The sequence below is a fragment of the Rhinatrema bivittatum genome, chromosome 3 (genome assembly GCF_901001135.1).
Source record: "Rhinatrema bivittatum chromosome 3, aRhiBiv1.1, whole genome shotgun sequence".
Taxonomy (NCBI): domain Eukaryota; kingdom Metazoa; phylum Chordata; class Amphibia; order Gymnophiona; family Rhinatrematidae; genus Rhinatrema; species Rhinatrema bivittatum.
This window is the reverse complement of record NC_042617.1, coordinates 296,217,401-296,230,176: the sequence shown is the minus strand read 5'-3', so window position 1 is coordinate 296,230,176 and position 12,776 is coordinate 296,217,401. Positions and strand designations below refer to the sequence as shown.

General features: G+C 46.6%; 1 protein-coding gene across 10 annotated transcripts in view; it reads right to left on the bottom strand.

The window, feature by feature from the left end:
• SENP1 (SUMO specific peptidase 1) overlaps window positions 1–12,776 on the bottom strand; it is a 458,603-nt gene that overhangs the window by 244,484 nt on the left and 201,343 nt on the right. For 9 of the 10 annotated variants that reach the window (XR_003855556.1, XR_003855557.1, XR_003855558.1 and 6 more), the window contains exon 14: window positions 2,801–3,004. The exons of the other annotated variant lie outside the window; for it this stretch is intronic. Coding sequence is in view for 6 of the 9 variants with exons in the window: in XM_029594995.1 (XP_029450855.1) it covers window positions 2,801–3,004 (204 nt within the window). In the remaining 3 variants the exon portion in view is untranslated. The remainder of the gene's footprint in view (window positions 1–2,800; window positions 3,005–12,776) is intronic. 10 annotated transcript variants of the gene reach the window in all.

The following is a 12,776-nucleotide window of genomic DNA, read 5'->3' as shown; positions in this document are numbered from 1 at the left end:
CCCCTTTGAAGTCCTTCACAGTTTTGGACTTCACCACTTCTTCCAGAAGGGCATTCCAAGCATCCACCACTCTCTCCGTGAAGAAATACTTCCTGACATTGGTTCTTAGTCTTCCTCCTTGGAGCCTCAGCTCGTGACCTCTGGTTCTGCTGATTTTTTTCTGACGGAAAAGGTTTGTTGTTGTCTTTAGATCATTAAAACCTTTCAAGTATCTGAAAGTCTGAATCATATCACCCCTGCTCCTCCTTTCCTCCAGAGTGTACATATTTAGATTCTTCAATCTCTCCTCGTATGACATCTGATGAAGACCCTCCACCTTTCTGGTCGCCCTTCTCTGTACCGCTTCAATCTTGTCTCTGTCTCTTTGTAGATACGGTCTCCAGAACTGAACACAGTACTCCAGGTGAGGCCTCACCAAGGACCTGTACAAGGGGATAATCACTTCCCTTTTCTTACTCGATATTCCTCTCTCTATGCAGCCCAGCATTCTTCTGGCTTTTGCTATCGCCTTGTCGCATTGTTTCGCAGACTTCATATCATTAGACACTATAACCCCAAGGTCTCTCTCCTGCTCCATGCACATCAGCCTTTCCCCCCCCATCGAATACAAATAATTGTTTTACCCACATACATTTTTTTACAAGGACTAATCGCTACATAAACAACGCCAGCACTCTTACAATTTGTAAACCTATCTAATTGATATATACTTTGTTGACAGCATGAATAGTTATACTTTTGGTGTTCATATTCACAGCACAAACACTGAAGTGGCCGCAAGGTCTGTGATCAACTGGTCTAATATCTGGCAGGTGTTATAACGGTAAAGCCAATGGTGATATTAAATCCTTTACATTTTTGTCTCATTTGTTAGCAAGCTAAGGCCTGGATTTATCAAAAAGCACTAAATATCACATGCGATAGGAAAAGGGGTGTGTTTTATGGTAATAGCCAATTTATCACAAAGTACACTATCTTAGCGCTTCGCATAGGTATTACCGCGATAACTTTTTCGCACTTTCCGCTAAGTACCACAATGTTGCAATTCCTATTGCTTTGTGCAATAAAAGAATAAAATCCAGAGAAAATTGAGGACCACACAAATCCCCCTCTAGGGGATCGGGATCCCCTCCAGACTGCCCCTGGGCTTCGAATTGGCCAGCGACAGCACTGGCAGGAAATTCCCTCCCCCCTGCCACTCTTTCCTCCGCAGCTGCTAAAGTTTTCAAAATGGTCGCTGTTCCCGTGATTATTGATAACGGGTTGGCTGCTTCCTCCACAGCAGCCGGCAACCTGCCAGGGCCACGCTGCTTAGATGACGCTGCTACAGACCCCGCAAAGAATCCTCCCCACCGGAGAGGCAGCGGGAGCATTGGCCTCCTGTGGAGAGCCGTGAGCAGTGCTCCCCGCACACAGAGCAGCGGCTTGCATGCGGCATGGCCCAGAGATAGTGAACAGGATCAGCAGCCGCGGGACCGACTCAGCCTGAGCACCCTGCCTTCGCATGTCCCCAGCAATGAGGCGAACGCTGGAAAAAAACCCAAGCACTGATTCTTTTTTTTTTCTGTAGAAACTTTACTGACAAGAAAGAAAAAGAAAAAAGTTTACTTCCCCGAAGAAGGGTGGCAGAGGCCTCCCACAATCCTCGCTGAGAGGAAGGGAGCTGGACCACTGACAGTCATCCCCGGCGTATCCAAAAGGGCGAATTTGGGGTCCCCTACCTCTGCTCGTGCTTAACCTGCTACCAGGAGGGATGGTCCCACCAGGACCTGCCAACCTGCTGGAAGGAAAGTCTGAACAATGTCCAAGAATCCCTACGTTCCTAGTACTTCTTTACTTTTTTTTGTTTTTAAACTCTGGTACAAAACTGCAGGATTTGCACCACCTCCATCTACTGGAGACAGTGAGGAGATGCAGGAGGCACACCGGTTTAAGAGGTGATACCTGTGAAACATTCTCTGTCTCCATTTGCTGGAAGGGAGGCAAAACCCAGGAGTCTGGACTGATCTGGGTACATACAGTGAATGCAAAATCTTTGGGCGTGGTACCTGGTTATCATATGGTTTATCTAGTTTAGTAACTGACAAGACTCAAATACAAATATATTAAATAAAATTGGGACTGAGAACCCCAGCTCTGTTCTATACCAAAAGAAATGCAACTTTCACACTGCTGCATAATAGAACAGCAGTGCTCAGGCTGAGTGGGGAGGGGGTGGGGTGAGATATTTGATGCAACTTTACTTTTTTCTGGGGTAGGGAGAGGGGAGGGCAAGAGGGGTCTAAAAGCATTACAAAGAAAAAAGGGATGCACAACCTACAAAATTTAAGAAACACTATTAGAACACCTCATTCACAGTTTAGAAAGGAGGTCTACTCGGCTTCAAAGACCTGTCTATTGCCCAAAATCAAATTCTGCATTACAGAAGTATCATATCACTGATTTAGAAATGAAAAACTTCTTCTGAATTTAGAAGCAAAATGTCATATAGCAAAATTCTTACAGGGTGCACATTGCTTCTAGTGCATTTTACTCTTGCTGGAAAGGAATGACACACATTAACGATGATGATACCATTTGAGACAGTCGTTGTGTGCAGGCTTGGCCAATGGAACTGTGAAACAACTTTAAACTAGATAAGGCGCTAACTAACTTGAAATATACTACTTTTCTCACTCCTGCTATTAAACCATATGAGGCAATTACCGTATATCTGCCTTACACCTATTACAATCAATCAGGAATATTAGCTGCTTCAAATATGCAGTGGAAAGCTCATGAGAAAAGAAAAAGTACTTACTGCTAGACACCAGTGCACACCAAGATGAATAGGTACCAAGAGAATATCCACTGAGAAAACATCTATCTTTTTAGTCCATCGTTTCACAGCTTGATAGCCAGCAGTTTTCAGTCTACTGAAAAAAAAGGTACTGAATGCGTGGACTTTTGGCAGTCCTTTCCGTTTACTTCTCTCCATCAGCAAGTTCATGTAGAAATTAATTATCTGTCAGGAAGAATATAAATTGTTTGGTAACCATTCTTAAATACATACTTAATTATGGTAGCAATTGGATCATGTGAAAGGCCCTAAGTCACCTCTGTAACCAAGTCAGCAGGTCAAGAGCCAACTTGGAGAAATGGTGATACACTAACACACTTGATATCTGCAACTGTGTCATGGGGCAAACCATGCAGCATCTTTCGGTTTGCTTTTTGTTTGAGGATGGCCTCTGCAGAATACAGGATCTTACAGAGGACAACTCATAAGCATCAAAATGTGCTTGGCAGTGATTTACCTGGCTATCTGGGTGATGCATCAAGCTACATTAGTGCTCTAACATGCATTAAACAATGTATATCACGCAATAGAGCACTATTGAAATATCGTGTGCTATACATGATAACTTGCATGGCCCAGACCTGGTACCTTCCCCTTTTACAATAACCTTTGTTATATGCAATTTACATATGAATAATGCAAATGCATGCAAAGATTATTAATAAGAAATGTAATGGAGAAATTACTTACCTGATAATTTCGTTTTCCTTAGTGTAGACAGATGGACTCAGGACCAATGGGTATAGTGTACTCGTGCTAGCAGTTGGAGACGGATCAGATTTCAATCTGATATCAGCCCCTAGTACATATACCCCTGCAGGAAGTGCAGATCCTCAGTATTCTTCCTTGCAAAGCCTTATGGATATATGTGTGACTGACCGATTGATTAACTTAATGTGGTTAACTCTGATAACTTTGTTGTAACGTTAAAAATTTTATTAATTTTGAATAATTTGAACTGGTTGATTGACTATAGCTGGAGACCGCCAGTGTCCTCAACCGGAAAGCGTCGACACCCGGCAGGGTGGATGCACTATGTAACGGAAAGCATGGCTTACCTTGAATTCAATGAACAACCATGTATAACGGCAGCCGAGGGTGCGCTGCTGAGTCCACCTGTCTACACTAAGGAAAACGAAATTATCAGGTAAGTAATTTCTCCATTTCCTAGTGTGTAGCAGATGGACTCAGGACCAATGGGATGTATAAAAGCTACTCCCGAACTGGGTGGGAGCTGCCCGTGGTCCGCTTAGGATTGCTCTTGTAAATGCTGTGTCCTCCCGAGCCTGAACATCCAGACGGTAGAATCTGGAGAAGGTATGGATGGAGGACCACGTTGCCGCCCTGCAGATCTCGGCGGGTGACAGCATTCTAGTTTCTGCCCAGGAGACCGCCTGAGCTCTGGTAGAGTGGGCCTTGACCTGTAGAGGTGGTGGTTTTCCCGCTTCTACATAGGCCGCCTTGATGACTTCTTTGATCCAGCGAGCAATGGTTGCCCGCGAGGCCGCTTCCCCTTGCTTCTTCCCGCTGTGAAGGACGAACAGGTGGTCCGTCTTTCGTACTGGTTCTGACATTTCCAGGTATCTTGATAGGAGTCTGCCTATGTCGAGATGGTGTAGAGACCGGGTTTCTTCAGACTTCTTCAAACCTTCCATCGTCGGTAATGAGATGGTTTGGTTGAGGTGGAAGTGTAAGACCACTTTGGGGAGGAAGGAGGGGACCGTGCGTAGTTGGATGGTCCCCGGGGTGATTCTGAGAAATGGCTCATGGCAGGACAGTGCTTGTAGTTCTGAAATGCGGCGGGCCGAGCACACAGCCAGCAAGAACACCATTCTTTAGGGTTAGTAGACTGAGAGACAGGCCTCGGAGGGGTCTGAAGGCGGGTCCCACTAGGAATTCCAGGACGAGGTTGAGGTTCCATAGGGGCCACTTTAGTGGTGGGTGAATGTGTTTGACCCCTTTCAGGAATCGTGATATATCTGGGTGCGTGGCTATGCTGTTGCCCTCGCTCCTGAGGCCGTAGCATGACAACGCTGCCACCTGTAACTTGATTGAGTTGAGGGACAGTCCCTTCTGAAGTCCATTCTGTAAGAATTCCAAAATTATGGGGACTTTAGGGGAGTGTGGTTTGATGTTGTGATCTTCGCACCAGGCCTCAAATACTCTCCAGATCCTTATGTACGTTAGCGATGTTATTTATTTATTTATTTATTTCGGATTTTTATATACCGACATTCTCAATACAAGTATCGAATCAGGTCGGTTTACATATAACAAAACTTTCGCACAAATGGCGTTACATGGAACAGCGTTTCTTAACATATAACGTATAACATATAGCATTTAGCATATAACCTATAACATATAGATATTAATAATAAATTAAATTAAATATTACATAGATAATAATAATAGTAACTCGTCAACAGGACGTAGGTAAACATTCGGCATGTTTATAGCGAGAATAAATATCTAGAAAAAAATTAAAGGGTAGACTAAATTGAGATTTGAGGGTGATGTGGAGAACTTGAGTGCTCGGAGGAGGGTATCTATTACTGCCCCCGAGTATCTCCTCTTCCTCAGTCGGGCCCTCTCAATGGCCAGACCGTAAGAGAGAATTGAGCTGGATCCTCGTGGAGGATGGGACCTTTTTGTAGTAGATCCCTGTGTGGGGGCAGGGGTAGAGGGTCCCCTGCCAGTAGTCTTCTCATGTCTGCGTACCAGGGTCTTCTTGGCCAGTCCGGGGCCACCAGAAGAACTAGGCCTCTGTGTCGCTGAACCTTGTGAATGATTGCGCCCAGCAGGGGCCATGGGGGAAAGGCGTATATAGCAGGGTCCCCGGTAGCCAGGCCTGTACCAGGGCGTTGATCCCTTGCGACTGCGGATCTCGCCTGCGCCTGAAGTATCTGGGTACTTGAGCGTTGGATCTGTTTGCTAGAAGATCCATGTCTGGAGTCCCCCACCGATCCACTATCATCTTGAAGGCTGTGGTTGACAGCTTCCATTCTCCGGGGTTTAGGCTTTCCCTGCTGAGGAAGTCTGCCGTGGTGTTGTCCTTCCCGGCGATGTGGACGGCGGAGATGTCCTGGAGATTTGCTTCCGCCCAGGTCATCAGGGGGGCTATTTCTAAGGATACCTGTTGGCTTCTGGTTCCGCCCTGCCTGTTGATGTAGGCCACCGTGGTGGTGTTGTCTGACATCACTCTGACTGCTTTGTTTCGAAGTCTGTGGGCAAACCACAGGCAGGCTAACCTGACTGCCCGTGCCTCTAGTCGGTTGATGTTCCACCCCGACTCGTCTTCGTTCCACCGCCCTTGGGCGGTTAGCTCTTCGCAGTGTGCTCCCCATCCATGTAGGCTGGCATCTGTGGTGAGCAGGGTCGAGGTTGGGGAGGATATTCTTGATCCCTGGCTCATGTGGTTGGACTGTAGCCACCACCATAGCTGGGTCCGAACTCTGGTCGGTAGAGGTAGATGTACGGTGTAGTTCTGTGATCGTGGACTCCACCGTGATAGGAGTGAGTGCTGCAAGGGTCTCATGTGAGCACGCGCCCATGGTACCACTTCCAATGTAGACGCCATTAGACCGAGGACTTGTAGATAATCCCATGCTGTGGGCCGGGTGGCGTTCAGCAGGGTCTGGAGTCGGTCCCGCAGCTTTCCTCTCCTCGTGGGGGTAAGGCTGACTTTGTCCTCCTTGGTGTCAAATCGGACTCCTAGGTATTCCAGCGACTGTGATGGCTGTAGGGAGCTCTTGTTTGTGTTGACTACCCATCCTAGGCTTTCCAGTAGAGTAATGACTCTGTTGGTTGCTCGGTGGCTCTCCTCCAGTGATTTTGCTCTGATCAGCCAATCGCCCAGGTAGGGATGGACGAGGATTCCTTCCTTCCTGAGTGTCGCCGCTACCACTACTATTACCTTGGTGAAGGTCCGCGGTGCCATGGCTAACCCGAAGGGTAGTGCCCGGAATTGGTAGTGCTGATTCAGGACCTTGAAGCGTAAGTAGCGCTGGTGTTCCTGATGGATTGGGATGTGCAAGTAGGCTTCCGACAGATCCAGGGATGTGAGGAACTCTCCTGGCTGTATTGCACGTATGACTGACCGCAGAGTTTCCATGCGAAATCTTGGGACCCTTAGGTGTCAGTTGACCGACTTGAGGTCCAGGATAGGCCTGAATGTACCCTCTTTCTTGGGAACGATGAAGTAAATGGAGAAATGCCCGGAGTTTATTTCCCGTGCAGGCACTGGGGTTATGGCCTTTAGGGTCAGGAGTCTGGTCAGAATAGTTCCCACTGCCGCCCTCTTGAGGGGGTCGTGGCAGGGAGATTCCACGAGCTTGTCCGGAGGAGTTCGAAGGAAGTCCAGGTAGTACCCTTCTCGGATGATGGCTAGGACCCACTTGTCCGAAGTTATCTCGACCCATCTGCGGTAGAATAGGGTTAGTCTGCCCCCTATGGCTTCTTCCCTTGGATGGGTCGGCTGATTCTCATTGTGGGGTGCGGCTGGGGCCTGGACCCGAGCTGGTTCCCCTCTTGCGTGTCTGTTCCGAAAGGACTGGTTTCTGGCCGGAGGGCGGGGTGCTTGGTAGTTATTCCTGTAAGGGTTGAAGCGCTGTGAGCCTCTGGAGGGCCTGGGAAAGGGACGCTGGTTTCTCTTCGACTTGTCTTCTGGCAGACGAGGTAATGAGAGTCGCCCCATTTGTTAGCCAGTTTCTCTAGTTCGCTGCCGAACAGGAGGGATCCCTTGAAGGGCATTCTTGTGAGGCGTGTCTTGGAGGAGGCGTCGGCCGACCAATTTCGCAGCCAGAGTTGTCTCCTGGCTGCCAATGAGGATGACACTCCTCTGGCTGCTGTGCGTACTAGATCGGAGGCAGCGTCAGTGAGGAACGAAAGTGCTGGTTCCATCTCTTCCCCCGGAGTGTTGTTCCTGGCTTGTGATAAACAGGAACGTGTCACCACGGTGCAGCAGGTCGCAATTTGTAGAGACATGGCTGCCACCTCAAAAGCTTGTTTCAGTATGGCTTCTAGGCGCCGGTCGTGTGCATCCTTGAGAGCCGCTCCTCCCTCCACTGGTATGGTGGTGCGCTTAGCGACTGCGCAAACTATGGCGTCCACCTTGGGGCACGCTAGCAGCTCCTTGGTTGCTGGGTCCAGGGGGTACATGGCCGATAAGGCTCGACCCCCTTTGAATGAGGACTCCGGCGCATTCCACTCCAGGTCAATTAGCTGTTGTGCCGCCTGTAAGAGGGGAAAATGGTGGGACGTCTGTCGAAGGCCCTCCAGCAGGGGGTTCATTCTAGGTTCCCCTGGGGTGCCTTGGCCCGGGATAGCGAGTTCCGATAGGCATTGGGATACCAGGTCCGGAAGTTCCTCCTTTGAGAAGAAGCGTCTCATGGTTCGATGCGGCTCTGTCCCCGAGGGGAGCTCTCCCTCCTCGAGGGGCTCGACTTCTTCCTCGGAGAAATCCGTGTCCCCGTAGGTGGGGCTTCTGGGTGGGCTTCTGGGTGGTGGGAGCCTGTGCCTGGGCCTCGAGGGTCCTGGGGCATGAGGGTCTTCCGGTGCATATGGTTGGTCCGCCCGGGTTTCAGTCTGCATCTTGACAAAGGCGTGAATCCCTTTAAATAACTCCACCCAGGAGATCGATGCTGGGTCTAAGTTGAGGGGCGCCGCTTCTCTGGGAGTCCCCGTCTGTGGGATGGGCTCATTGGGGCCTGCTAGGTCCGGGGTGCCCCCTGAGGAGCTAGCACTGGGCCTTGGGTGGGACTGGCCCTGGCCTGGATCTCCCAGGGGGGGGGGGGGGGGGGGCAACAAAACAGGATTAGCAGCCAATGCCCAAAAAATGGATTTCTTTATTGCAAGGTAACACGAGTGTGTAAAAAGTGCCCAACTCTGGCCGAGTTTCGCCCTCTTACAGTGGGGCTACAACATACAAATAACACACATTGATAAATAATAAAAATCATAAAAACATAATTGAAAAAAACTACACTATGCACAATCGAACATTAATCATATTTTTACCTCTTTTTATGGTTACAATAGAACACCAGTTAAAAATCAAATATCACTTGCACATTTCAAGTTATTGTTTTTCCAAAACATATAGCCGAGTCATATGTTTTAACTTTGTTCAACAATGTTTTTTCCAAAAGATACCAGTACATTCACTACCTTTGTGTTGATGAATACATGAAAAAACAGTGATATCGCTGCCAATAAGTTTTTTCAAGCCAATCCAATAGTGAGTACACATTGTAATTTTTGAGTGTTAAATGGTATACATTTTTTAATCAGAGTGACATTTTTGAGTTCTAATACATGTTTCAAATGTATTATTAGTTTTTTTATTATTATTTATTATTTCTTATTTTCATATTTCTTAACATGCCAGCTCAACTAGTCTTACTTTTTAGATATTTAATTTATCACTTTATATTACAGACTACCTAATGCATAGTCTTTTTTAAGACTTGGATTCTTTCATCCAATACACGAATTGAGTTGAGGTAAAGGCCATATTTTTGCTGTTTTGATTACATGCAATTTGTCATATTCTGTATGTTACACCACATTTTTATGTTACCATTTTATTCGTTTTTATCAATTATGTTTTTATGATTTTTATTATTTATCAATGTGTGTTATTTGTATGTTGTAGCCCATGATGTAGCCCCACTGTAAGAGGGCGAAACTCGGCCAGAGTTGGGCACTTTTTACACACTCGTGTTACCTTGCAATAAAGAAATCCATTTTTGGACATTGGCTGCTAATCCTGTTTTGTTGCCCTCACGGCTTTGTTAGACAGCCTTCCTTGCTGTTTCTTCAGTCCTGGATCTCCCAGGGCCTCCTCACAGTGTGCGCATAGGGCGTCTGCTTCCTCGCTCTGTGCGGCTCTGATGTGGCATGCTGGACAGAGGCCTAGAGTTTTATGCCTAATTCAGGAGGTGCCGCTTCTGTGGACGCGTAATCTCTTATGCGATCCATTGCGTCTGATATATGCGCTGGTGTGCTCCAAACCGTAAATATGCGCTTTGTACTGTGCGCGAAGCTTATGCGCAGAAGTTTTTAATGTGCGCCTAAGGATGTGCGCCCAATATTGTGCACCTATAATACGCGCCCAATCCTTAGGCGCCTAGCTTAAATATGCGCCCAACTAATTTTGAGCGCCTAAATACGCGCCCAATTAATCTTGTGCGCTTAGTTTAAATTGTGCGCTCGATCGGACGGAGGGCGGCAAACAATGCCAAGATGGCGACGGCGAGCGTGCGGGCAATATGGCAACCTCCTTGGAGGGTCTCCACTTGGGCAGACCCTGCTCCTCCTCGATCTTCGGAGACCAGTTAAATAGAAGATGTACGCCTTACCTTGTCTTCGGCGCTTCCCGGTTGTGACCAGGGCGGTCTCCGGCTGCGGGGGAGAGGGTAAATACCTTCACCGCCGCGCTCGAGGGGGTGCACCCGCTGCCTCTCAGCCGCGCCGGAACTCCTCTCGCTCGGGGGCTAAGTCCTCACCGCGATTCGGCTCCAGACCGAGGCTGCCTCTATGCCGCGCCCAAACCCTTCTCGCTCGGGGGCTAGGTCCCTGCCACGATTCGGCCACCGGACCGAGGCTCTTACCTCCGAGGGACCACGGAAATCACCTCGGGAAACTCAACTGGGGGAGGGACCCGAGGGTATCACCGCAGGAGTGCGGGGCTCGTCGTTGGGTTTATGTCGTTGGGTTTATGTCGTGGGTTTATGTCGTTCTTTAAATTTTGTCTAACGCTCAGCGAGCGTGAAGATAGCTCCTAACTGCTTTGGAGATGGAAAATACTGAGGATCTGCACTTCCTGCAGGGGTATATGTACTAGGGGCTGACGTCAGATTGAAATCTGATCCGTCTCCAACTGCTAGCACGAGTACACTATACCCATTGGTCCTGAGTCCATCTGCTACACGCTAGGAAATGTAAATATTCTATCATGTCTGACCGAGAAAGTGATCAGCTGCAATAAAATAAACCACCTTTTTATAAAGCAGTAAATGTGAAGCGGGAGCCCTGGGACCCTAATTCGGGTCCCAAGACTCCTACGTCACATTTAAAGTTCCCGGAACCTAAAAAAAACCAATTGCCACAGCTAAAGAAAAAGGTTTAGTGGGGAACAACTAAGGGCTGCCACTCAAGGTGCTCCAACTCCATTTAAAAAAAAAAATTGTTTCCAATTCACACATAGTGATGTCCCCCTCCTCCCCTCAAAAATTTGTAAATAAAAGTAATAGGTGGTTCAGCGGTCCCCACCCCAATAAACACGTCAACTTGGTGGGATATGATTCATCCCCTGGCATCTCCCTCCTACCCAAAGGTGTGACTTTCCAAAAATGGGGTTCAGAGAACCCTGCCAACCCCCCTCCTGCACCTCCCAAACTTTATAAGTACGAAACCGGTCCAGTGATGGGGCTGGGATGCCCACTTGCACCCCACCCAGTTGACGCCAGTATTCAAAATTGCACCAACCTGACCTTGCCCTTATCTCTTGACTGGGGCAAGATCCAGGGATCAGACCTAGGTCATGTGGCCTAGGTCTGATCCCCAGACCTTAGGCCTAGAGTCACGTGGCTAGGCCTACGTTTGTAGCTGGATAGCTCAGGGGCAGGGAATGGGCGGATCGGAGAAGAGTCGAGTTAGCCAGATAAGTTATCCTGCTAACTCTGGTCGGGCCATAGGGCTGTCCTAAAGTTAGCTGGATACACTTATCCAGTTCATTTTAATACGCTACTGAATATCCCAGTTGAGTTACCCAGATAAAGGTATCCGGAGAACTTGCCGAGCCGCACAGTGACTAAATACGGACCCCCAAGATGAATAGTAGAAAATAAGAATTTAATAAGTAAAAACTTCTCCTAACAATCTACATTATCAGAAATTTTATTCTATCCTATATTTATTTTTATATATTATTAATCAACTTCATGTCTTTGGATTCAGTCCTCTAGGTACTTCTGCTCTTCTACATAATTGCAAGTTGCAAGCTAGACAAATCTTCTTAAATATCTTGTTTTCTTGCAAGCAATTTATAGTCACATTTTTCCTTATTATAAGGTTTAATTTAGTGGTGGATAAACATATCACAATTCATAGTCACAATTTTAAACTATATCCTTAATCTGAGCGTTTCCTGTCAGGTAGTGTTTTCATGATCACAATCATAAATTTAAAAATAAGATATACTAAATTAGTCTCGGAACATTGCAAGAAATATGAGGTCCATACTCAAAAACATTTAGTTGGCTAACTCTGAAGTTAAAACAAAAACAACAACATTAACAATTTAGAAGTTTACTGTACTGACAGCGACAGAGCATTTTGCTCTAGATTGTTTTGGTTTAGTTGGATCAAAAACTTCTAAATTGTTAATGTTGTTGTCAAAAACAACATTAACAATTTAGAAGTTTACTGTACTGACAGCGACAGAGCATTTTGCTCTAGATTGTTTTGGTTTAGTTGGATCAGTTCGCTGTATTGATTGGTGTATCTCTGATAGATTTTGGTTAACTCTGAAGTTAGCCAGCTAAATGAATATATGGGCACATATCAAGCTATATTTATCTATTCATGTATGCATTTTATATACCATCATTCCAAAAGAAGATCACAGTGGTTTACAAAAGCAGCATTCACATCAAAGGTCCACACAACATCAGAACATGTGGTATTCACATTATACATCCACACATCATCATAGCTGCGATATTCATATTTTAAGTCAACATAACATTGGAACGTTAGCTTTATTGTTAAATAGTAATGCATGATGGATTTAGTTCCTTTTAAGTAATCATCTAGAGTAGTCCGTGAGATGTCTGAACATTCATTATGTTTCTTGGTAACCAACAATTGTTCACAGTCCATATCTAAGTAATTTACTAGTTAATTTTTATGACAGATCATATGCTTTTTTGAA